The sequence below is a fragment of the Macrosteles quadrilineatus genome, unplaced genomic scaffold (genome assembly GCF_028750875.1).
Source record: "Macrosteles quadrilineatus isolate MER2022 unplaced genomic scaffold, UCM_ALF_1.0 Scaffold_8__2_contigs__length_117827958, whole genome shotgun sequence".
Taxonomy (NCBI): domain Eukaryota; kingdom Metazoa; phylum Arthropoda; class Insecta; order Hemiptera; family Cicadellidae; genus Macrosteles; species Macrosteles quadrilineatus.
In genome coordinates this window covers 115,784,387-115,811,526 of record NW_026542601.1, presented here as the reverse complement: position 1 = coordinate 115,811,526, position 27,140 = coordinate 115,784,387, and the positions used below count along the sequence as shown (strand labels likewise).

The 27,140-nt window shown below is 32.4% G+C and overlaps 3 protein-coding genes across 4 annotated transcripts in view; 1 reads left to right on the top strand and 2 right to left on the bottom strand.

Moving 5' to 3' along the window:
- The window catches only part of LOC129000685 (uncharacterized), a 53,858-nt gene that overhangs the window by 9,351 nt on the left and 17,367 nt on the right, over positions 1–27,140 (top strand). The window lies entirely within an intron of this gene.
- On the bottom strand, positions 6,430–13,545 carry LOC129000085 (uncharacterized). Its single transcript, XM_054426963.1, has 6 exons — positions 13,493–13,545; positions 11,833–11,924; positions 10,908–10,977; positions 7,981–8,066; positions 7,004–7,151; positions 6,430–6,559 (listed from the first exon to the last, which is right to left on the bottom strand). Exons 2-6 carry the CDS (start codon positions 11,908–11,910, stop codon positions 6,501–6,503), a joined length of 441 nt encoding a protein of 146 aa, XP_054282938.1. The 5' UTR covers positions 11,911–11,924; positions 13,493–13,545; the 3' UTR covers positions 6,430–6,500.
- LOC129000086 (uncharacterized) lies at positions 20,058–26,920 on the bottom strand. 2 transcript variants are annotated; one of them, XM_054426964.1, is made up of 6 exons: positions 26,817–26,920; positions 24,933–25,022; positions 23,387–23,456; positions 22,788–22,873; positions 21,418–21,559; positions 20,058–20,649 (listed from the first exon to the last, which is right to left on the bottom strand). In XM_054426964.1, the coding sequence occupies exons 2-6, from the start codon at positions 25,005–25,007 to the stop codon at positions 20,585–20,587; spliced, it is 438 nt and encodes a 145-aa protein (XP_054282939.1). In that variant the 5' UTR covers positions 25,008–25,022; positions 26,817–26,920; the 3' UTR covers positions 20,058–20,584. The 2 variants fall into 2 exon arrangements, with proteins under 2 accessions (XP_054282939.1, XP_054282940.1); XM_054426965.1 differs by having other exon boundaries at positions 26,821–26,869.

The following is a 27,140-nucleotide window of genomic DNA, read 5'->3' as shown; positions in this document are numbered from 1 at the left end:
CAAATCATTGATACGTTTAATTCTTCTGTAAGAGGATGTCAGATTAGTTAAATATACATAGTAAAATACTAGGGTGTTCAAATTATTTTTTAAAGCAATCTTTGTAATCTTTGATTTGTTTTTGAGCAATATAATTAGTTTTAACTAACAGCTGGTTAAATATAAACAATGGAACTATGAGGTTATTTTATTTACTCTTATTTTGTCATTGATTATAGGAAATAAGTAAGATTAGTACAGATAATTAGACCACAGTTTAAAATAGTTTAGACCAAAATTAATTAAACCACAGTACAAATCGAGGCTCTGTACACGAGTCTTAATAAAAAAGGATAAATGCAAATTATCCCATATTATATTCTATTATATTTTTAAGTATTTATTATTAAGTTTTTCTATTATATTATTAAAGTGATACAATCAAATTTTATGTAAACGGTTAAGCCATTTATCAAGTGAAAATATAGGCATATGGCATATTAAAATGAAGCGCAGAGTGTGTAGATTTGTCGAAAAGTATTGATATGGACGAACTCCCTAAGGGCTCTGCCCCACAGGCTGATTTCCAAAGGGCTACGCCTTGCATGTTTTGGAAGTTAAAGTTATTCGATTAATTTAGTGAACAACAGCTGGCCAATGCAATTGACAATATAGTTTGTTTGTTTACATTTTTGTTTACTTATTTTATTATTTAGTTTTGTGTTCTTAAAAGAGGTTCGGTAAGTGGACAGTGAAGCTATTTGTAGCTGTTTGATACATGTGAGTGACTAAAGGTTATCGAAACACGATGATTATGAGAGTAACAAACCATGTGTGTTGTTCGTTCCAAGAGGTTGTCACCGATCTTTAACAGGTTGCCATTTCATTGAAAAGTATTAAAGTATTACAGACGTCGTGGAGGAGAGCGGCGAGTTCAGGTACAACCGTACCCACCTCGGCCACCTCAGGACGTACGGTATGAAGGTTACACTGCTTTTAACATCCTTTCAGAGGACAATTTCTCGAACTTGGGCCCTTTAAATGAAATATAAAGTCAAAGTTGATTAAATTAATTTAATGGCGGCTTCTGTACACCCGTGAATTCGCGGGTAGAACCTCTGTGCGAATCGGCTGCAAATCTCACTTCAACGCTTTTCACATCGTAAAAATTGCAGAATTGCTGTATTATTGTAAAATTATCGGATTTAAAATGCATATCGTATAGGCCTATGATGGAATAAAAACATATTTGGTCACACAACATTTGTTTACAAGATGATTTTTCACATTAAAACTGCAAGAAACTTTGTCTTTATATATGTAAACTAGCTGATCTGAATTGTACTCGGTTTTAACTGACTACTGAATTCCCGTACGTAGGACGGGCTAAAACCTCGTATACCTTAAAAATACAAATAGTCCAAATAAAAAAAAATAGTACATAAACGAAAGTAGTAATTCGTAAGTGATAAATATGATTATCAAGACGAAAGAAACACCCTAAGAGTAGACACCAGCTAGTTAGCTTAAGTTTGGTGCAAGTGGGTGGAAGGTTAGCAGCGTCAACACTGCATACAAATTGTTCACTGATGTCTTGGACCTTTAGCATTACCATTAACAAGATTTCCATCGTCTTCCAGCTTTTACGTGTGAAAACGTGACCCACCTGCAGATGTTATCTTTGTTACAGCTTCAAAGTGAAAATTAGTGAACAGTAATTATATTTTGTAAGTTTTAAAGCAGTTGACACGTCCTAAAAATGTTAAAACCTTGCTTAAGGCAATAGTGTAAAAAGTAGCTTGGTTTTGAGTTATGTTCTAGTTTATTATAATGTGATTTTAATTGGCTTAAGTTACTAGTGAGAATAATGAGGTCATTAAAACTCTACAAGGACAGTTAGCCATTATAATTGATTTTAAATACCACAATAGACCTATTATATTGGTTTTGAACCATCTTAGGTTCAGTAGATCAAATGTATAGGTAATACCCTTTTTAATATACCAACTTATAAAGGAAATAAATGTAATCTGTTTTATGTTGTGTAGGAGACCAATCAATATTCTTTTCTAAAAGCTCCCAACTCGAATATCTCTACACATCATTATGAGTAGCAGCATAGTGAGATAATTAGTTTTTTTTTTTTTTTTTTTTTTTTTTAAGGGAGAGGAGGGAAAATGCTTTTACGCACACAGGTAGCCAGCCTGTAGTGAGAGACTCCTGAATCTATCGCAGACTACTCACTAAAAAACCCCCTCTACTCTGTTGGACATAGACCTGGATTTGTTTGTCACATTACTTCAAGTCAGGCCAACATGTTACCTAAAGCAGGAAACCCACTGGTCCGACACTCTCCGACACGACGCCTTCCGTCAAGTCTCCGACACCTTCCGACAAAATTACTTTGCATGACTTTAAATGAACTGTAACCCACTAGTCCGACACGACACCTTCTAATCCGACACGTCACGACAACATTGCTCTCAGGGGCATTCTTGTCGGATTTCGGATCCATCATTTCAGGCTTTGCCCATCATGAACAGGTACGACCGGAAAAAGCCGTGACCCGTCAGAAATTGGGTGAGGTAGAAGTCCACCTCTCCGCACCGCCGATTAACCCAAGGTTGGACTTGCTTTATCAGTCGCCTGGTCCAGCGTCCCCGAGTCTCCTGTTCCCAGCTCTCCTGCCGCAGCTAGTAGGTGCGGGTGCGTTCCTCTGTTCGTGCCTGGTCTTCCTCACGGCGATGATAAATTGCTTTTCTCTCCGCTGCCAAAAGTTTGACGGGGATGACTCCAGCAACCGCCAGGACGGCGGGTTCGGGCACTGTTCGGTAGGCGGATGCAACTCTTAGTGCTGCCTGACGCTGCACTCGGGCGAGCCACATCCTATATACCTCCTTATTTAGAGCGTCTGCCCACACCTCACCACCGTACAAGAGTACGGACTGGACAGAAGACATTAACAGCCTTCTACGGCTGGACCGGGGCCCTCCGACATTGGCCATCAACCGGCTAAGAGAGGAGACCACCCTAGCGGCCTTGTCCGCCGTACGGGAAATCTGATCCCGCCAGCTAAGCTTGCTGTCCACCATAATACCAAGGTACTTGGCAGAACGAACGGTCTAGACTTCGACGGTCCCTACCCTCAACGGCACGATGGTGTCAATCCGTTTTTTTGTTAATATCACGATCTCAGTTTTGCTCAAAGCAAGCGAGAGACCGTGGTCTGTCATCCATGCGTTTATAGTACGGTTCAGCTTTTGCTGAGCCAGCTCAACGCTACGTGCAGCTATCAAAACTGCAACGTCGTCTCCGTACCCAACCAAAACAGTTTCCTCAGGCATTTCAGACCTCAGGCGGCTGTCATACGCGACGTTCCAGAGGTCCGGACCGAGTATGGAACCTTGGGCAGCACCGGAATTGACAATCATCGTCCGTGGGCCCTCTGTAGTGTCATACAAGAGGAGGCGGAACCGGAGATAAGTGTGATAAATAGTGTGATAAATAATTGTGATAAGTGATAAATAATGACTACATTGAAATGTTAACGGAAGGGTATACATTGTGAGTTTTCTCATGCTTACATGGATACCAATTATTAATATTTACTGTTGAAAATCCCACCTCAAAACTTAAGACATTCAAGTGGCGTAGTCCGAGAGGAACTCATGGAATTGAATAAGCAAGCCTAAGTCATTCCTAGCTAGATATGTGGACCATCTTTGTGCTCAATTTTAGCGGTATCGGTTTAGTATTTTAGTCATGACAGCTGCTAAAACAGACAGACACCACCTCAATTGTATAATTGTATAGATGGAAAGATAGATAATTTAGTTTAATGTATCGACTTACAAAGCTCTATAGACATAGGGTCATATGTGAAAAGTGTTGAAACTTTAAATATTCGCAAATGATGTAACTTCAAAATAGCTGTATTTTGTTAAATACTTGTAAATTTGGTCAAATATTTACTAATGAAGTCACACAAATATTTAATATTAGAGAATATTAGCTTTATAAATAAATTATCTAGTAAAACATACACCATTTGGCAAGAGTTATGGAGGTGGCGATAAAATGTTTAACTGTCATCGACCCTGCTAGCATTTCTGTTAGTGCCTTAATGAACAGATTTTATAATGTCACGGCAGCAGGTCCATTACACAAGGTGTTACCAATAAAAGTGGGGTTGTAAATTATACGAAATTTAAGAATCAATAAACACAGGTCACAATAACATACATCAATAAACACATCAAGGTTACAAGGTACCACAGAACTCTCTGGAACATTTTATATAACATTGTTCTAGACAAATACTTTTTCACAAAATAATCATGACGGTGACTAGTTTTCCGTCTATCGGTCTGTGTGTGTCTTTGACAAAATTACTTACAAACTCAAGTTTTTTTTTTATGATATAAACTTGAATTTATTATAAATGTGTACCTTAATAGTCAGACAAAGTGTATAAAATGCTGTTGCTGTAACTAAACCAATTTAAAAACTGCCGTTATTTAAAAATTGTAATATACAATGCCTTGAAAGCTATTACAGCTACAAAATATGTTTAATTAATGTAAAAATTACGCAGATAAAAGCGAAATTCAACTACACATTATTTACCACAATAATATCATAAATAACCAAGTCGTAATAGTTTTTGTATATCGTAGTAACTTCCGTAATACCACAATACATACAAAACATCGTTTTACAGCACATGCGAGATGCTACCCATTATTAATCAGCTGTTTTCTGCATCAGTTGATGCTAAACATGGATCAGCTGTTTATTAGTGAATGATCCATGCATATCACAATATTCCTCATGCGTATGGTTGAAGAATAAAAAATGAACTACACATAAATACCTCATTTTAAATTGAAACCATGAACTAAGCAAACATGTTTCAAAATTATTTAGCTTCTAGTTTACTTCGTCGACAAATGCCAAGAAACAACTAGTAATCCCACTTTATTTGGCTTACTGATGTTTATAATTTGTTTGTATCTATTTTCTGAACTAATATGCGACATTTTGTCCAATTATATATTTTTAACAAATTAATTATATTTCAAACCAACTTTTAACTAATCTTTTGATAACATCTATGTCTATCTGTTTTAAAGGCCATTTTATATCACTGTGATTTGTTTAATGCGTTGATATCATTACTGCGTCACTAATTAATTATACCAACCCCGTGAAATAGCCCCATAAAAGCTATAGGACAACCAATATAAATTTTACTGGATCACATTGAGTATGTCTTGATTATAATGCCATGACATTATAAAATCTTTGTTTATAACGAGGTGCTCGCCCTTAATGTTATACCATAGATAAAAGGAGTATAGACATACTCTCTATACTGTATACTGTCTATACTCCTTTTATCTATGGTTATACGCAGCCTACTGACCGTTGTAAACAAGAATTGCTTAACTTATCTTAAAACAATGTTTAATATTGTGACAAAACATTTTCAAAAGACTATTCGGGTCTTTATCAGAAGAGCGTCAACCACTATTTCAATGGCTTATTGGTTTTGTAATTTTTGAGCTTTGTGATTATTTCTGTTCAGTAAATGAAAAAAACCGTCAAATGACAAAATAATAGGTTGCTAACCTGTCGTCAATGAATCCAAATTTGTCGTGAATGACTCGTTTCGGGGTTAAACCATATTTTCGAATATTTTTCTCGTCCATTGTCAATCATAATCTTCTTGCACTTTCCGTTGTTAAAATTACTTCACATACAAACACACAAAGGAACATTTAGATAAAAAAAATATAAAAACGAGCGAATTCAGCCTATGACAAAATCAGACTGCCCCAATACTAGTCATCCACAACAAATTAGAATCGATTGACGATAGGTTAGTAATCTATTATTTTTGTCATTTGACAGGTTTTTATTAATTACTCAACAAAAATAATCACCAACACTCAAAAATCACAAAACCATTAAGCCATTTAAACTGCCTTTTAAATGTAAATAGGTGTTGTTTTACGATTAGGTGAAGCAATTCTTCTTTACAACGGTCAGTAGGCAGCGTATAACATTAAGGGAGAGCATCTCATTATAAACAAATATTTTATAATGTCACGGCATTATTATAACCTAACCTAAGCCAACTAACCAAATAACATAACCTTACCTAAACTGTGGGTTTTACACAGTTTAAATAGTGGCGGCTTTCTTCTGAAAAAGACCCGACTGTAAAATCAATATGCTACCATGGTACACTAAGTATCATCCACAATTTACATTGTTTTATTTTAACGTTTCTCAAGTTTCGAAATAATATAGAATAAGGAAATGCACAATTAAGATGTTGTATTTGTCATGAGCTTGTGTGGAAAAGGAGAAAGTATTGATGGTTTTCGCTTCTCCTAAATGAGCAAACGAAAGTTTCAATGAGGTTATAACAAATATGTCAAACAATTGATCAAAAATAAATTTAATAAATAAATACATATAATAATATAGGAAGTGGTGATCCGGGTCCCTTCATTCTAACCATACGTTTCCTTGTAGAAACTGTAAACCACAAACACAGAGTAGATCTGTATCACTGAAAAAATAAAACATTGATTATACAGTGTAGTGTATTTAAATGAAAATGTTATACACAGCTTCTAAATTATTTCACACATATAAAGAATTGAAAGTCATAGTTAACGTATATAAAATAATCTGTTGAGCCAAATATTCTTTTAGACCTTTAACTAAAGAATAAAACAAAAAACAAAAAAGTAAATAGTTTAGTTGAAAAGTAACCTATTAGGTGAAAAAAATACACTGAACTGTCATGTAAATAATTCGTTGACTTTAAGCATTTCATTGTTAATAAAGTCTTTTATTTCTCTGTTTTAACATTTAAAAAGTAACCTTGACTAAATCCTAAATATCAACATTTATATGTGTATTTCAAAATCAGGCAAACATTACGTTTTATTTTAAGGTGTATAACCCATAACAGTTTAGTAACATCGTTTTATTGTTATACTTTACTTACGAAAAACGATAGATGCGACCAAGATCACATATAATGCGTCCACCAAAGTAAGACCCAATGATATGATGTTGAACAGGAGTGTGATGATGTTGACCGCAATGAAAAACGATTCACACCATATGAATGAGTGGACAGACCGCTTATGGTTCTGAAAAAGGTCAAACTCTTTTAGTTTCTACTTTGGAACTTAAATTATCCGATAAATGTCCATAGTAGCAGAGACTAATAACCAAAGTGGTTTTTGGCTTCAAATAAAACATTTATTCTTGTGCAGCAAAAAACAAATTTTCTACTGAACCTAAAAATTTAATTCAGCACTTAAAATAATATTCATCAGGTATTGATATGTTTTACTACGAACAAGGTACGTATAAAAAGGTTACGAATATTGCTTTTTTTCAAAATAGTGCAAAATAAACAAAATGTAAATTCATTTTTGAATAAGTAATTCAAAACTAAAAATTTATCAATAAATTTATAAAATAATACCGTAGTAAATTTAGTATTATTATCTGACTGAAGACTAGTTAAGTTTGTATAAAAAACAGTTGAATAGTGCATCAAGCGTATAGCCTCTAACATCGTACAGGTATAAATTAATTGTGAGTCTTTTGTATAATATATAGTTTATCTTACCAATTATTGAACTTCAGACAGGAAAAAATCCAGAAAAATATAAGGCATTTATAAAATGTTTGTATCTTGGTTGTCACCTGTTCGAAAATAATAAAATCAAGTAGAACCACTAACAAACGAGCTTGCAAAATTACGACTTATTTAATGTATATTTTGCAAAATGTTTTATGCCTTAAAAATTTATAAATATGATCAAATATCAGTCAGTTTATTTAAGTCTTGAACCAATCCATCAAAACATGCACACTGGTCTATTATATACAGTCATGTAATTTTCCAGTATATATCTCGAAATAAAGATCAAACACAGACATAAAATAGTTTTTATGTGTTGTACTTACCGCATAAACACCATACAATAGGACGATGGCAATTCCCATTTGAATTGCACTAGTTAAAATTATTAACCAAGAACCGTTTGCTGTTTCTGAAAATACAAATTAAGATAATATATTGGAGGTTCAACGTAAAATTTGGAAACTTGATGTGTTTTAAACTAAGTTGAACACTAATAAATGAATATTTGGAAGTAGTAAGCAGTCTTCGTAATCTTAACTGTGAAATAAAAGATATTCAATTTACGAAAATTGATACTTCAAAATTAGATCCATGTTATAATAACCTACTAAGATAATTTAACAAGGTTTTAATGATCACATAAATTTTAAGAAAAGTGTTACACAATACACACATCTAGTCTTAAATATTTAGAAAACATTGTTTAGTATAACATTAAAGAATAGGATAAATGCATATGAAATTAAACACTCGTTTAGGATTTAAGAAATCTATACTTATTTAACACGCAAGCAGGATTTTTGTGACAATTACTCCTCCGAAAGCACTGAACCGATTGACATGTTTTTGGTGTCATTGGAAAGAGCGTAACATGAAGTTGTGCAGGAAACTTTCTTTTTAGGGAAATAATTAGAGAGTGAGGCCCTGGGGCCCTTTAAAGTTTTGTATTTCTCCATAAGATTAACATGGGAAACAAACATTGTTTTGAAACTCCAGCTGTTGTCAGTAATTAAATATTCATAATTGGTCTCCATGGCAGCATGAGAAAATTCACAATGTTTACGTTTGCTTTGACATTTAAATGTAAACAACCAGAACTGTTAAATGCCTATTTCAAAATTTCAGAAAACTGATCCAAAAAAATTAAATAACTATGTGGTAGGTTTATTTAATCTTAAACTTTATTATAGATTATTTATTATAAATCTATTTCAATGATTATGAAACAGATTTTTCCTGTTGCAAAGCAAAAATTAAAAGTGAGAAGAAGAACATATGTTAATTGTAAACAGTCAATCTGTAAATTATCTATGTTGTATTAAAAATGTGTATATAGTTCGGCCGCTTAGAAAACGACCTGCGCGCTAATGCTAAACCAATGCTGGAGGAGGTCGCTTTCTAAGCGGCCGAACTATAGTTTTGGATATTGGTTTGTGTTTAATTATTTAAGTTATTAGTTATTGAATTTTTATTTTAAGGATTTGGCATATGAGTAAGCTTATGATAAATAACACTATTTCAGAGTTCTGCCAGTTTTCGCCTAACTCTGTCCTGTACAGTTTAAAGTAGCCTACACCTTATTGTCTACAAATTGGCTAAATAACTTAGTTGGTACTTTATAAAAGCTGACAGCCTTTTTAAATTGACTTAAATTGTAAGCTTACCTTTTCCCGTCCATGGGCAGTTTGATTGTAAAAAAAATTTACCCTTTAAACTGGAATAGGACTGTTATGTAAATTGTGAGTATTTCTATTAGTTAATAGTCTTTTAGTTGACTCTTTTAAAATCATCGGAAATTATGACAGTTATTAGTTTTTAAACAAATTATTTGTTTATAAATAACTCCTGTACTTCTTTGCAATTGCTCGATTTCGAGCAACATGTACAGTAGTATTATCTTAATGCCTCATTAACACACACCAGCACTTCACAATATACTTACACAATGTTGGAATATATGTCCCTCATCTATGTCAATCATTAATGACTACAAACTGTTTTTATGTTGCTCAGATTCTCTATGGAAATTTAATTTAAAAATCCAACATTCAACAAATTTTTAGTTTAACCTCAATTCAAAATTAATGCGTCAGATGCTCGTCTTACTGCAGACAATCATAAAATGCTAAGACCTTGATCAACGTTTAACCATACTTGACTTTGACTAAACAATCCTCGACCCATCGGCCCCCTTGCCCTCAAAATGTCTCCTGTCTTTGATTAAACGTCTTTGATCAACCTGGCCTACGCACAGGCACCAACGAACTATACTATAGTGTATAGTTCGTTGACAAGCACCTGCCCATGTAGGCATTTCCCACAAGCACGGCAGAGTACATCCAAACAATTAATTTCATACTAGTTAGAAACTAGTTTTTTTTCTCATTATGTAATGTAAATTGGGATAAATAATCGTATTTCATTTATTTTACTTCATATTTTAGGTTACCTACTTTTTTGATCACATGTTAACTAAATATAACTGCTCTCAGATAGTTCTATTGTTTTACGAGTAAAGACAAGAAGAAAGTAACCATTACCTTTTTCGATTATATTCTAGCTCTCACAGCCTAATATAATTTTAAGTATGATCTTGTTTATTTACATTATCAAAAGCAATTTCCAATACTGTTCTCTACGGTATTTTTGAAATCTAATCACTATTCAGTGTTTAATCACTAGGAACATCAATAGCTGTAGGTATTGAAAGGAAAACGACTAAACAAATCAATCTTTGACTAGGAAAAAAACTACCAGCTTGAAAACAAAATGAGTTGAATGATTTGATAATATACAGGCACACCATTTTTGTGGACCCAATTCAAAGAATTTTATCACATTATTGACGTGTAAATCAAAGTTAAAATCTTATACTCCAGTTCAGGAAAACCAGCTAAAGATTATCAAGTTAAAGATTTTGACTTTGATTTACACGTCAATAATGTGATAAAATTCTTTGAATTGGGTCCACAAAAATGGTGTGCCTGTACATTATCAAATCATTCAACTCATTTTGTTTTCAAGCTGGTAGTTTTTTTCCTAGTCAAAGATTGATTTGTTTAGTCGTTTTCCTCTGAAAACAGCAATTAGCAATTAGTAAATTGCTATTCACTAATTTCAACAAAATGGGCCTAGCTTTGATTCATGCGTGATTCGTTTCACATATTGCTAGTACAATAAGAGATATAGGATCCATCTAAAATATAAATTTATATGATTTGGGCCTACCTAATACAATAGTTATACTTACCATTAATTGTGCTCGCCTGCCCACCGAATCTTACAGTAATGTTTGTAGCTAAAGCTACCATGAAGTAGACCTAGAGAGGACATCAAATTATCAAGTTATTTTTCTTATATGTTTTTGTGCAATTGTATACGTAAACAAGATTTGAAAAACAACGTTATTAGCTAATGAAGACAGCTGGTCCATACAGATGGGATGTCTACTTCAGTATCAAATAGTTATAGTTATCAAATAGTTATCAAATATAGTTTCAATGCTAATAAGAGGATTCTAAAACACCCGATTTTATAGCTATCAAAGGAAATCCATGGATAAGGAACTGTTTTATACACTTTTTCACCTTAATCTGTCAATACTTTCTCTTGGGAGGACTTAAAATCTAAGGATTTCAGAGGAGATAATGTATTCAATGGAACTGAACATACTAAACATGATAGTTGCAAGATTGGGATTATTTTAAAATTGAATCGTTATAGTGTTTAACGACATTGTAGTATGTATGTGTTGTCAATCCCTGTTACTATTGTAAGGGGTTTTTATTTGTCATCAAACTAACATTTGACATTTAAAATGATCAAGTGGCCTTTGTTTTTAATACAACAGTGAATATGAGAATTGTAGTTTTACCGTCATAAAAAGATTGCCATTGTTACAATTAGGGCCTTCTAGAAAGAAATTTGACAACAATTAAAATATGAGTTGGAAAAGCACGGTACAGAACATTACTTTTCCGTGTGTAGGCACGGTAAATGGCAACTTTCCAGCCTATCAATACGGTTGGAAAAGTACCTGTTTCTGTGTAGTATGATGTAAAACTTATTACAATGTAATCCTCATTTACATGACTTCAGCCAGTTCAATTATTTTACTTTTTAAATTTGTTTCAAAATTGAGAATTAAGGGTTTGTTATTAAATAGTATTGTTTACCTCATACAGCCATCCAATTATGATTGTTCCTGTCCGAAGTGAGGCACAGAAACAACAGTTGTTCAAAGTAGTTACCATTTTAATATTATTTCCTGCAAAATAGTTTACTAGTAAGAGCCATCAATTATGTCAAAAAGTTTGGTGATGTACCAGCCTGTGAATATATTGATCTCACAGTCATTAAAACAAAAAGCTAAGTGAGAACTTGTTTATTGGTGGCAAACATGTTTTATAAACTACAATTAAATAAAACACAACTAATTTCAATTCAAATAGTTTTTTTGTCTTACTTTATCTTAAATTTGAAAAGATAAGCCTTAAATTTGATTCGGTATACAGCTACTCAATAATTTACCATTGTAAATGGTTTACCCAAAACAAATGGGATTAATACTACATTGGATAACATTAATAATATCCCTATCCAATTTTAATATCAGTAATCTGGGCACTAAAACCCGTAACAAAAATTGATAACAGTATTACATTTCTAGGCTATACAATTCTACAATATCTGAGCTATTCAGGCTACCTGTTTGGATTACTTAGGTTGTGTTAGGAACTAATATACAGGGTGTTTTTAAAAGAATGCCGAGATTTTAAATGGTAATTGATTGGATACTATTCGAGGTAACTAAACGTTTTATACGTCAAATTGAAGCTAAAATAACTAAGTTTTGTTTCCCGTGTAGCAAGGGAGGAAACTTTGACCTTGATATGCGTAAAACAGGTGCGGGCCGCTATTGTGACTCATATGCCTGACGCCAGTCGCCAGTACGACATTATTTACGGTGCAACAGAAGGCAAAGATTGTAATCTGTAGTTCGCAGAGTTTATATCCATTGCTAAATTAAACTAAATTTAAATCTGCTTGATGGTAAAGAAAGTTGAAGCTGGTTTAATGAGTTTCGTGGAACCGAAGTGTTTTGAAAAGACATTCACCTGGCCGGCTAAAAACAAGCGATGACATAGTCGAAGAAATCCGACAATTCTCTATCAGAAGCCCGAAAAAATATATTGCCCCACGAAGTCTTTAGTTTAATGAACCTAAATTTGTCACTTTATGATGTTATCTATAAAATATAGAGTCTTTGTGTCAAAAAAGATTCAGTTAAGACATCAGCTAAACCTGCCGATCGCCCTACGCGTACAGACTTTTTGCCAATTTTACGCTCATATAAGATTTGTTAAAATTTGAATTTTAATAAATCATTCCGAATTGTATGAAAGAATGAGAAAAAAAACTTTATTCTTCACCCTTCAATTTGACGTTTAAATTGTTTAATTATCTTGAATAGTCACCGAGCAACGACCGTTTGAAATCCCGGTATTCTTTTTAAAAACACCCTGTATTTGGGTTTTACCCCCTAATTAACACTATTCTCTGTCCTCAACACATTAACATATATTTAAACACAAAGGTTGTGTAAAACAATACGGGATTTTATAACCCCCCCCCCTTTTAAACTGTAAAATGTATACCCAGACGTGAAACCTATTCTTTGTTAAAAGTACGTCACTCTATTGCAAATGAAACATAAAATTAATAAAAGAAAGGTTTGAAGTGTTTCAAGGACAAGCAAATATAATCCTAGTATGTTCTAAGCGTTAATTTCTAGGAAAGTATTCAATAGCTGGAGTGTTCAGCAATATTACTCACCCAGGCTCGACACACCTGTCACTACAGTATCTTTCGAACAACTGGCGCTATCTGTGGTGATTCAGTCTCTAAACAAGTCTAGGAGAGGCATGGGCGTCAGATAACATTACTGTACTCAACCTGGCTTTCCCAACGTACAAAAGCAAAACTCATCTCCTCACGTGTGGATAAATCAATGTAGCACGGTAAACTTGATGGCAGATTGCATCTGTAAAATATGTAGAAAACCTTTAACAATCCGTAGTAGTGATTATTATATCATTATAATAGTGATCCAATAAAATCCCAAAGGCACGGTGTAGTGTTTTAAGGTTGTGCTTTTACCTTAAAACACTTTTTGATAATTTTGCACCATAAGAGCCAAATCAATATGTTAAGCTAGATTTGTTTTTTATTCTTTGTATAAGGCTAATAAGGATCACAAACTTTTAAGAAACCCGTAAACCGTACACCTATTAACTGTATACTTAAATTAAAGGTCTTGATGTGAAATTTCTCCAAAAATATAACAGTTGTTAGGATAAAATCTCTCCTATGGCCTCAAACCTCAATTAAAAAGTTGGGTTTATTCAATTTAAAAATATTGCAAGTGCTTGATGATAGATTTCATTATATATATATATATATATATATATATATATTCGTAGTTTGTTCGTCTACTTTTCCCTAAATTAATCTTGTTGTAAATCATAAGTCATTTAGCTAACTGGCATGTTTGATCATTCTAAAAAAGACAAAAAAAACTTATCAGTATTTTGTTCCCACTAAAGTTGGTTCATGTAATCCAAGGATAATAACACCACCAAAGACTTTAAGAGCAAAATAAATTGAAGGGCCTAATGAACTGCAGGTCATGACGAGATCCAAGATACCAATGAGCTTGATTTAGACTTATATACATAACTCACCTTCTGTGTATAACGTTTTTCATCGGGAAGTGATTACTCAGTATCGTGTGATATTTGTTGTATAATTGTGAGGAAAACGCCTGTATTTTTTTACTTGTGTTTCCATGATAGTTTTTCAACTTTCTTAACTTTCTCACTCGGTTTAGTTCTGAGGAAAGACAAAAAATGATTGCAGGAAGCTCTGATGTTATCCTTTTACCATTCACTTTGGAGAGGTTTATGCAATATTTTGTTTTACTTACTCCTCTTTTGCCTTTAGAAGCAGGAGACAAGCTTGTGGTCCAAGAGTGTACGGCATCTTGTTAAGCTTAGTTCAAGAAAAGAATAACTAATTACTAAGACATGAATTTTATTTTCGCTATATCTAAAGTTTTCCGTTTTTAAACAATATTAAACATGTGGAAACAATTAATTTTATTATCTGTAAACAATCTAATATTAAAACCGTTACATGTGTATCCTTTATATGAGAGTTTAGCTGTCCACTCCGTTGTTACCATGATTCAAAACTTAAATGTAGACAAATTATTTTTGGGTTGTGATAATCCGTCCGAGGTTTATAAGTAATCTTTCTTTCTTGATATGCCTACGTTATAGGCTTCCTGCGGAAATCGCTCGTAGACTTCCCATTCAATGTAAACATTCGAAGCAAAAAATAGACGAAGCTCATTACCATCCCACCAAAGGGAGTGCATTGAGTTAAATATTAATTAAAATCAATTCAGCATGATCACAAACAGCTGGTTGATGGTTTACTTGACTTCAGAATATTGGCATTAGTTGGTAGACCATCTCAACAGATTGCACCACGTTTTAGGCTTCAATTTTGTACATTACATGGGAAGTATATTCTGTGTATGTCAATGCTCGTAGATATGATGTCTATCAATATTAGTGCTAAACTATTCCAAATGATGTGGCACTGAATGTTGAATTATTTGTTGATTAGGAACTGGACTCAGCTGTTTGATCATTGTGCTTTCAATAAATGATCCTGACTAATGAATCAGCTGGTCAAGTCAGTAACAAAGCTAAACAAGGCATCACACGCCATTGTACAATCATCCTTCACTCAAAATATGACGCCACCTATACGCGCATAGTTGGGGTCCCCATCTCGATTGATGACTGTCGCTTAAGTGTCTCTTAACAGATGTCGTTATCCCAGATGATTCATCTTCACCATTCAAGGAGTAGCATGACTGTCAGATGTTAGGTTTGTCTTCAATATTGACTGTCAGTTGTGGTGCTTATCTTGATAGGTTAGCCTATTCTAGGAGAATCCTGACAATTTCATATCTTCAAGAGCTTACGAAGATCTTCATACTTATTTAGATATTAAACATTATATGGAAAATGATGTTATAATTTAAAATATACCATCTGAATCAGTTTTTTTATACTTCCTTGAATAAGTTAATTTTTGCCATGGATATTAAAATTTTTAAACCAGTAAAAAAAAATGAAAATACACACGATGGACTAACGGAAGGCTTAAATATTACTGGACACTTGAAAGTTAATTACATACGTATTTTATTTACTTTTTAGCAGTTAATATAATATTTAGAGAAAACCATATAATATGTTTTCGACTTAATTCTGTTTCTGTAAATACTATAGCCTGTGAAAAAATTATGCGCATAGACTTAACAATGCAAGTAATACGTCATTAAGTGTTGAAAATACACACATCACTTCGTCGAAAACCAATTTAATTGGGTTCAGGGGTGCCCAAAACAGATATATCTACCTAAAACTCAAATCAAAATTTTAGACAAAAACAATACTTTCTCCGAAAAAAGTTAATACAGGCTTCACATTTTACAATAGAATGAAAAACTACCAATACTATTAATTTAAACTTCATCTATGCTTATAACTCACAGTTTATTAAATACAACTTTTGTACCTTTTTTGGTAAAAACTTTAGTGTAAAAAATCTTTCAAAGAGAAATATTTTATGCATTTTATAAAGTCTTTTCGTCCATCGTGTTTCACCATAGTAATTTTTTCTAACCTCAAAACTATTTTAGAAACATATTATTGCCAATACAAATTTCTCTATAAAGTTTATTACCGTGTAACGTAACACGAACGGCCAATTCGTTGTGACATTTTTTATTGAATCACGTGCAATTGAGCGACTCGTGTCACGGACAACATAAATTGTTTCAAACGGTCGTTACGTGATGATTTCATTGGTTCCACCTGTTCACCATGATTGATAACTATCGATGGAGATTATTTCAGTCCGGGACGTTTTTGACAGTGAAGAACAACTCTAATAAATATTTGAAAACTGTCAATTTAAGGGAATTATTATGTACGAGCGGTAGGTTGGTTATATTTCCTCTTTTAATTTTTGTTAATAGTACATAAGTGATAAAAATATAAATTTGTTATTGTGAATCATCAAATTGGGATCTTATATCTATTATCTTTTTTGTTGAAACAGTTTGTTCTAAAAGTTGGTTATAATAATTAACGTATGAGTTTTCAGTTAGTAATTTGCTTAGACTAACTGCTTGATAGTAGTTTTGGGGCTGTAAAAAGCTAACTGAGTGACAAGATATGTCGAATTATTTACTTAAGTTGTGTAGCCGTTGTTTATACAGATTTCTATTTTTCTCTAAAATATTTCACCAAGATGTGTGACATCTTCAGGAAGAATTTAATAGTGTTTTGTTATAATTATATACACGTACATGTGCGGCACAACGTATGTTCATGATAATGCATTTTCGTGAAGATGTGTGGGGGGATGAAAACTTTTAGGGTTGCGAACTTAAATGAACTTAAATAAGAATTTTTTCCCAAACATTCAGAATTTTTCAGGATATAAAAAAAGTGACATAGATTTTACACATAGACAGACACATCTCATAGTTAGAGGGTGAAAACCCTTAACTCCTGTTCATTACTTCAAAATAGTTCATTGTGGCTCTAGAGCGGGAATGAATAGTTTCCAATTCCCATTGACACCTATTTCGACAAATTTAAAACAATATCAGAATAAATAATCAGATGTGTATTAATGAATGTTTACATGTTTAGGCCTACTAATAAACCATAAACGAATCAGTGCTGTAAAATGCTTTAGTAACTTTAGTTGTTTAGGCTACTTTCAAATATTTTCCAAACCATTATAACTTCTTTGTAGCTGAAATAAAACACTGAATTATACTAAAATTGTCTAAAATTCAATTTTTTCTACACACCGTGGTAATACATTGGCTATTTTTTGTATATGATGGCTTAACCGAAAAAATAGGTTATCCGAAACAGCCCTCCCTCCTTTATTTAGGTTAATTGGGGTTTACCGTATTGGAGTGTAGTATGATTGAGTCTTTGGTAGATTTGTCAAAAGATGGCTTAGCTTTACGACGATTAGTTCACTGTTCTTTCTCTGTAGTTTGTGTCCTCCTGATTACAAATAAAGAAAGTACTAATAGACAAAATGTTTATATTTTATTATAAGAACTATTGATAATTCTTTTTTAAGCTATGAACAAACTTAAATGGTAATCTGTAAACCCAATGGAAATATTGGCCATTTTACGATCGGTTACAGTTGATGAAGATATATTATCTACGTTAAATGGGAAAAAATCATATTTAGAGTATATTTAATACTGAGCAAAAAAACTATGTACGTAAATTTGACAAAAAAACAAAAAAGAAACAAAAAAACTTTGATTTCGTGACCAATAGAGAGTAGTAGTCACTGGTAGTACAGTGTAGCCTACCCACCGTAGCATGTGTTTGGTTAGCCTATTGCATTGCATTATTATTTATAACTATTATCATGGCTTTGTTATATCTTTACATATTCTTTTAGAGCAATGGTTTTGGAATAGTCCAGATTCAACCATTAGATTTCCCATCCTTATGGAACAGCTGAAGACAATTTTATTGTTAGTTCATGTACGGTTTATGTAGAGGTCGTGTTTTGTTTACAATTTGTTTCCCGTTATTACAGCCATTTAAAACCTCGTTTAACCAAATAATACGATCTAATCATAAACAATAACTTGTCCCCTTAACCAAACAGTAAAGCACAAATAAAGAAATTAACCCTAAAATAATTGAAACAAAGTTTCATCGACACTAGCGCCTTTGTGTCACGTACATGAACTAGACACGAAAAACGTGCTTCAAAATTTACAATGGGATAAGAAGTCTACATTCAACGTAAGGCATTTTACATCCGTATTTTGGTAATTTATCAACTGTTCTATGTAATAGTAACAGCATAAGTATTTAGTGCATAAATGAATAGCTACACATCGATCTAGATATAACAAAATACCATACACTTAGTCATAAAAAGGCTTGTAAAGATTTTTTTTTTATTTTTAACTCTGGTAAAAACTTTGGTTGACCTTTGAATTACGTACTTTACTCGTAATCTATCGGTAGATAAGGAATATTGGTATTTCCTATGTTGCACAACCGTCTACTTATCTAATCTAAACCACTTACTTCTAAACCATTACTCATGTTCAGCTGCATAGACACCTGTAATAGTTAGTAGGTTACAAACTAAATCCTATATTTTAATAAGTTATTCTAAAGATTCATTTTGTGAACAAACATTTGGAATTGATAAAGCGATGGAATAATCCATACCAATTAATTAATTTCTTTTATTTCTTTTACCTGAACCATCGCAACCAATAATGTTTACTTTTAGCGAATTTCCCTATAGGGAAGTAGCTATTACCGTAGGTGGCACGGTAAGACCTAGACCCGGGACCAATTTACTTTTTCATTTTGATGTCCCCAGAGGCCAAAAACACTATTCGTTCAAATTTTTATATATGTATATATATATATATATATAGACTTATATATATATATATATATATATATATATATATATATATATATATATACGTCCGTGAACGCGATAACTTGAGTAATTTTTGTCCGATTTTGATGAAATTTGGTTTAAAGGTGTAAAGCGGGATAAACTTGAATGAGATCGCGAACGATCGGACCATGGGAACGGGGCTTTACGGGGGGTTTTATGGGGTAAAAATTGGTTTTTCTCACTTTTGACCCTCAAAACACAAAATTTCCCAATTTCTCTTTAGACCTTTTTAAAGAGCTTAAAAAAACAAATAATTTAGTATATAAAAGTATTTTTGTTCGATTATTAGTAACGGATAAAATTAAAAAAGTTGTAAGTTTAAAATTCCCATGTTATTCTTATGGAGAATATTGTCAAATGTTGTAGTTTGCTTGTTTATGAATATATTTTGATCAAACTTGGCAAATTTATTTATTTTTTAGTAAGCTATCAATATTTTACTCAAAAACACACTTTATTAGTTTCCTTGTAGCAGCAAACCTAGGTACTCGTTAAACCTAATGTTATTAAAATATATTTAACTGAAAATCAATTCAGACAAATGGAAATTCGCTTAGTCGGCAGGTTTGCTGCGGCGGGGGTATTTTTTATTAGTAGTGATTTCTCATTATTATTTCTAATAATGTTCAAGGAAATACCTTATAATATAGTAAGGTTCGGAGTCAAGGAAATCACAAGGTGTATTTTAAATACAAAACATGTTTTAATCATAAATAAAACACACATTTTATTATATACAAAACAAACAGCTGTGATAAAAGATTAAACGAATCGATTGTGTATATAACTATAAGTTGATTATTACTACAGTTATAAATGTTATTATTGTTATTTTCGGAAAATAATTCATCCGAACACAAAAGAATATAAACATATATACTAGAATTGTTTCTTAAAGGCGTGTATTAGACACTGAGGGTCTATTTTTATAATCTCAATGTATATTTTATGTATGTTTATATTTTTATGTGTGTACTGAGTTATTTTAGTTACCGATAACAGTTTTAACCAATAAAATGACTATTGAGATATCTGTGGTTTTCATTTAACATACATTTATAAATATACAAAAACATTAATTCCTGGAAGAAGAGACCTTTTACAGAGGTGGAAAATTATCATCGAACTAAAACTTTATTGACACTCTGATTCAGTGTGGAAAGTATAACGTTTTATTCATTAGGTTTCAACAAGTTGTGGATTTTATATTGTAAGCAGTAATTGTATAGGATTGATGATTAATATGTAACCAAAAATCTCCGGAAAATTGTTCATAGTATACAACAACGATAAGGTCACAGTTGAGTTTCACATATGATCTTCCATTTCCTTGTAGAAGCTGTAGACTACGACAACGAGATATGTTTGTATAACTGAAATCAAATTTGAACAACAATTTATACTACATATTAAAACTACTACACAATACAATTCTTACGTAGGCTCAAGCAGTTAACACAGTCAAAAGGAATAATTCAGCCAGAATATTCTGTTTACATTCTAGGTCAGCTAAGTATAAAGGTTTGAAATCAAATTCAAATAATTAAACAAAAGATGCAATAAGCAAAATATACAGTTCGTTATTTATAAAATTTCTAGAGTACCAGCTGTTATATATAAATATATATATGGGTTACCATCGTTAGGTTAACATTATTAACCTCTTTTTAGTAAATCTTTTACTGCTTCGGAAATTATTCAACAAAATCATTAAGACCGTATGAATAGCCTTATACACCGAAAGTACCCCAAAGATATTTTTCATAAATCCACAAAAAAATTTGAATACTAAATCCTTAATCAAAAGGTTTAATATTTCAAAATGAGTTTATTTGGAAAAGAATATTGGTGGCCAACATGGATAATTAATTACGATTGTTCGAGAAACTGTGTCCTAAAAATTGTTATCTTTGTCCAAAGCATGATTTTTTTAGATTCATAAACGTTAAAATGTTGGGAATCCTTCACGCAACATCCTAAATCAAACACCTGATACAATTTCAAAGCCTTATAACATTTTCCCTTTAAATTTTTCTTAACCTTAATTAACTTTCAGGATGAAAAATATGTGATCGATTGGTATGCCTATGATTCTATCTATCGATACTGAATGAAAGGAATATTTTTTTAATAATACTCACGCCACACGATAATACTAGAGGTGATCACCATAGCAACGTTACTGAAGGCTGCGTAGATGAGCAGAACAATCACCATGATAATATTAATGACAATCAGTGCCGCTTGTAGAAAGACGTAAAAGTATACGGTTTTTCTGTGGTGCTGCAAATATTTCAGATGTATTAAAATAATATTTATGCGAACACTTTACCCAGGTAAAAAAATTGGGGTTGTTTTAAACTTCTATGTACTTCATATTTAACTTTATGTTTTCTTGTAAAATAATTTCATACGTCTGATTGGAGTCGAAAATAAATATAAGGACATTTATATAGTGCAATAAATGTAAATATATATAAATATAAATAAATAAATAAATATATATATATATATATATACATTTTTGTGATTTGGGTATGCTACTCCTGGGGAGGGCATATTGGTAGTGGGGTATAGCTGACGATCTTAGTGCAACATTGGTAAGCGCTTTTCATGTAAGTATCTGCAAGTCTACATTGTCGGCTACTGTCGGTCGTGTATCACAAACTGAGTGGCACAAATGTGGCTCTACCACGGACGTAGATATTTCGTCACCACTCACAATTTAATTAAACAATTATGGATCCGCATCTCCCATTTCAAAGTATTTTTTTGCCATTAAAATTCGAGTTTCTTTGTGTTAGGAGACAGTTGTGTTAGGCATTCACGAACAAATTCGATCCATATTCAAATGATCATGAAGGATATTGTGAACACTTCCATGAGCTAAATGTACCTAAATGCAATTTCATCGATTGTTATTTTCCGATTTTCACGCACAACTGTTCGTACTCGTTCTATGTTTACGCCATTGACTGCTGTTGAAGGACGCCGACTACGAGGGTCATCGTCAATGTTTTCACGGCCTTCACGACCGTTTGTGCCACTCATAAACTTGACTTTTCTTCATCGCCTCTTCAACAATAAGCTTGAATAAATAATTTAAGGGTCTCACTAGAAGGCTTTTCCTTTAAGTAAAACACATTCACAAACTGTTAATAAAATGATATTTTTCAATGCTGGTACACGACCGACAGTAACTGACAACGTAGACTTGCAGGCACACGAAAATTGCCAATGCTGCACTACGGCCCGTCAGCTATACATCCACTACTGAACCGATATGCCCTCCACAGGAGTCGTACCAACTACTTCAAGGTGAATGTCCCACTAGCGATCGCGCTAAATGTCAGAAATGTATTCCAAGAATTTGTTTACTGTTATATGTAAAACGTGTATTTTCAAGGGTCAGCATTTGGTGGCACTATTTATATGAGCAGCAGAACTAACTAAAACAGGTATTGAGTAACAAATGACAAAATGGTAAATGAGTAACTAAAACAATTCTTACCGTATACACGCCATAAAGTAGTCCTACGGCCACCAATACTTGCAAGCACGCATAGATAATGCTGGACCAGGAACCATCGGCGGTTGCTGAAAAGTTAGAATGAGTAAAATAATAATAAATATTTAGTAAAATTACATAACTAATGCTTAGATTAGTTCTAACTAATTGTTAACTTAGTTATAAACTCAACATTATTGTAAATATAGGCCTATTAATTTATTACACGTTTTGCCTTCATATTGTACAAAATGACACGTTGATATTGCCAGAAATATAAAGTAATTTACAAACCTAAACGAAGGTTTAGGTGCATAACGACAAAACTATTATAAAAGCATTAATTATATGTTTTTTGAATAATATAAAAAGAGCTATACAGTTTACGCAAACGGCTGTAATAAAATGTCATAAACTATTTGTCGTCTAACCGAAGAATTTTAGCTGCAAATGTAAACATTATGTCATCGACTCTTGCAGATTATATTGTCGATATCAAAAATAGTTGACGCCTCACAACCCATACATTTAAACGTTATGAGTCATGTTGATAAAAGTTAAGTAGTGGTACTTATTTCAGATATATCAATAAAATTACTTACAATCTAGTTCACTTTGTTGTCCTGTAGACCTCGTTGTAATGTTGGCAGCTACGTTTAAAATTCCAAACACCTAAACACTTTTACATGTAAGTTTTATGACAAAAATAATATTTATAAGTAGCCTAATTAAACATAAATTAAAATCATAGTATGCCCTGCCAGCTGACATGTCTTACTTTGATGTAGTACTTAAAGTACTAGAGATGAGCCAAACCCCAGAGTTTTTGCTGGTTTAAAAATTCTATTGGAACACAAAAAAGGCTATCTGTAATATCTTGGCTTACGCCTTGTAAATGTAATTAATCAGCTGACTTTTAAAATAAGTTTGATTATTATTTTTGTTCTTTTTTGTTTTTCTGATGCTGAGCTAATACAATGTTTTTTTTTATGTCCCTGAGTTTTTATATTTTATTAGTGATTTTACACTATCCAAAACCATTTTATACATCTCGTTCTAGTAATGAATTAAAAATGCCTCTAAAGAAATGAGCATGGTTTTGCAACGTGAGTGAATGGAACAAACAAATTTGTAAAAGTAAAACGTCACTCCTTTCATACCAAACACACCAAGTTAGGTTAGTTTAAGTTAAAAACCAAACATTTCAAACTAAAGTAAACAATTAAATGTACCAATCAGCTAACCTAACCTAAAATAATCTGGTATCGTGGATATAACAGAAAACCCCCTGCTGAGCTCGGTGTAACATGAGAGTACAAAAAAACCTACAAGAATTCAAAACCTAACTAAATATTACCCAAACCAAAGTGAAATTAAAATATAAAAAATAAAAACTATGCATAGCAGTCTTTTAAAATCGAAAACAAATACAATCGTTTTAATTGGTTAATAGGTTCAGCAGTTTCAACCATTGTTATAGTCTGACTTTCACTCATGAATCTCAATAATAGTACGTAATGTATGGTTAGGCTAGTAATCATTGACACCAAGTTGTATTGTCCAAATGCATATGTTGTGCATTTGCAAATGATCAGGTCATAAGCTATTAAACAATTATGTACTAACCTGTATAAAAACAATTGCTCATGGGAAATCATTCCTTTTGTTTTTAATTGTTATTTACGACAAACTTAGTGTCAATTGCAATAAGTAATGTGTAAAACAAGGCTAGAACCTAGGGTCGTAGAATGTGAAAGTGGGACATAAAAAAGTGCTTATTGCACGTAACAGCAGTTATGTTATGTTTATTAATGTATGTGATATATCATATGGTGATATAATATTACGCAGAGTTATATGATGTATAATGTAAAATATTGTTTTAGCGGTTGTTACGAATTTATCAAATGATTTCGTTAGATTTATGTTGCAATTATGAGTACAAAACTTAGACATTTAAGATGCACATAGTGATATGTCGAAAAAAGAAAGTTGTCTGTGGAAAAAAACCTCGTACGTAATTCAGTGGTATTTTAAACATTAGTACTATGAGAAAAATGATCAACAACTATAATGGATATTTATACACAAAAAGCTTTACGTAAATTTAGTTGTGTAAGATATTTTATAAATATTTAAAAATATTACCGTATGAAACCATCCTATGATCAGAGTCCCTGTCCGTACTGAGAAGCAGAAACAGCAGTTCGACGTTGTTACCATTTTAGAATATGATTACTGTAACATTAAGAAACATAGTTTATTATAGACATATCAATGAGCTATAATGAATATCTAAAAAAACAAAAATCTTTACATAAACTACTATATACATAAGCTACTCAATACATAAAATACTCTATGAAAACTTAAACCACATAACAAATATTGTTAATACGTTTTTCAATGAAAATCATTATACAGCAACAAAAAAAAATTGTTATGCAAATAACTGATGGACCACCTTCTACGTATAAATAAGTATACAGTAATGATCTTAAAATAATCCCGACTCTGAACTATTTGAAGATTCTCAATAGAAGGTTTTGGAAATGCTAAGAAAATTACACATTTAGTTCCAAACGGAAAACAAACTAATGTTTGTAGGCCTAATTATATTGACATGACTCTTCCACTTATCAGAAGTAATGTATTAGTATTTCGGGTAGAATGAGCTAATAATCTGAAATCTAAAAAATGAGACTAGAAAATGTGTTTAAGGCTAGACTTTGTGCAGTTCTAAAAACGGCGTAATTCAACCTTTGGGGTTGGTGGAATGAATTAGACACCCTAATTCTAAATATTATATACAGAGCATTCTATGAGCTCTTAAATTTGGTACCTTTGCCAATCAAACTTGAAGGAAAGTTACTGGAATGTACGATTATGAAACTACAAACTGAGGGTTGAGTCAATGTAAACAAACCATTAGTTTCTAAAATTAGTCATTTGCCATCTAAATTGGTATTTCATAGGCCAGTAAGATAGCAGTTTCCTAGCTAAAATGGGTCATTATGCAATAGACAATGTATTTACGGAAAATATTTACAAAGGAAACGCTAGAAATACAAAGCGTTGGTTCCATGGTCGAAGCTTCAAAAGGCTTTGCTGCAGTAATATTTATAAAACATAATGACAAAAAGTGAAAATGTAATCTATACAACCATAGGGGTCTAGTATTAAAAATCAACCCTTTAACAGTAAATTTCAACTTTACAGCAAACATTTGTATTATATTACTTACCTTCTCATAAATTTTAGTGCGACACCATACAAGTTTCCCGGGTTACCGTAATAGCTTTTTACGCAACGTTCGCGTAATAGTCTTTACGACATATGTAGACATTTAAGATACGAGCTTTGGCGAGTGCTTTAAAAACTTTGACGAGTGTCGTTAAGACTATTTACCCGAAATGCTTACTCTATTTTATCTACGACAGTTTTAATAACAATCACTACTCATAACTTCAAAAAGATGTTATAATTTACTTTATAACCTCTCGTTGCCACTGACAGTGATGCTCATTCGTCTGGTAAACACTAATTTTCGGTACTAGTAACGTAATATACTAAGTTAAGCCACAAAAATAATGTAAATATTCCCATTTCGTCTAAAAAAGTATAACCGGCTGTTCCCTTAATTATCTGTGCACTTTCTAAAGTATTCATGTGTTCATATGAAAACAATTTTGTCCATAAGTATAACATGGGAACTTTAAAAGCCACTGGGGCAGAGCCCTGATGGCATTTCATGAAAACGCGTTTTATTGCAAATCTAGAGGTTTATTGGAACCTCAATGCCAACTCCTTAGTTTTTGGGACTTGTAGTTTTTCAGACATAGTAATCTTTGATTCTGTGAGAGATATTTGACTTTTATAAGTGAAGACATATAACATTATACATTTATAACATTTGAACATGCATTCCTAATTGCAATTAAAAAATATCAGAAATGTTTTACCACTTGCATTTTACAAAATAGAAGCCTACTTAACAGTTAAATTACTTACGTGAATTACTTATTTTTATACCTACTTGGTTGAAGAATTCCTAGTATCACGTCTTTCACGCACTACGTTCCTGCTAGTACTGAAGGTAAGTGTCAGCTGAGCATTATCAGGCACTAGCACTCATCAGTCGGTGTCATTATCTTTGAAAGCTATAATTGCGACACTTTGTTGACTTTCTGATATGAACGTCATAGCTAGCCATAGCTAGTTGTAGGTGATTCATGGTGTTAGAGTTTGATTGATTGCACTGAATATATAATATGTAATTGGTTTACCTAATATTATATATTTTCTACTAATAACATTTACCTCAATGTATAATATAAAAGGAATGTTAAGTCATTT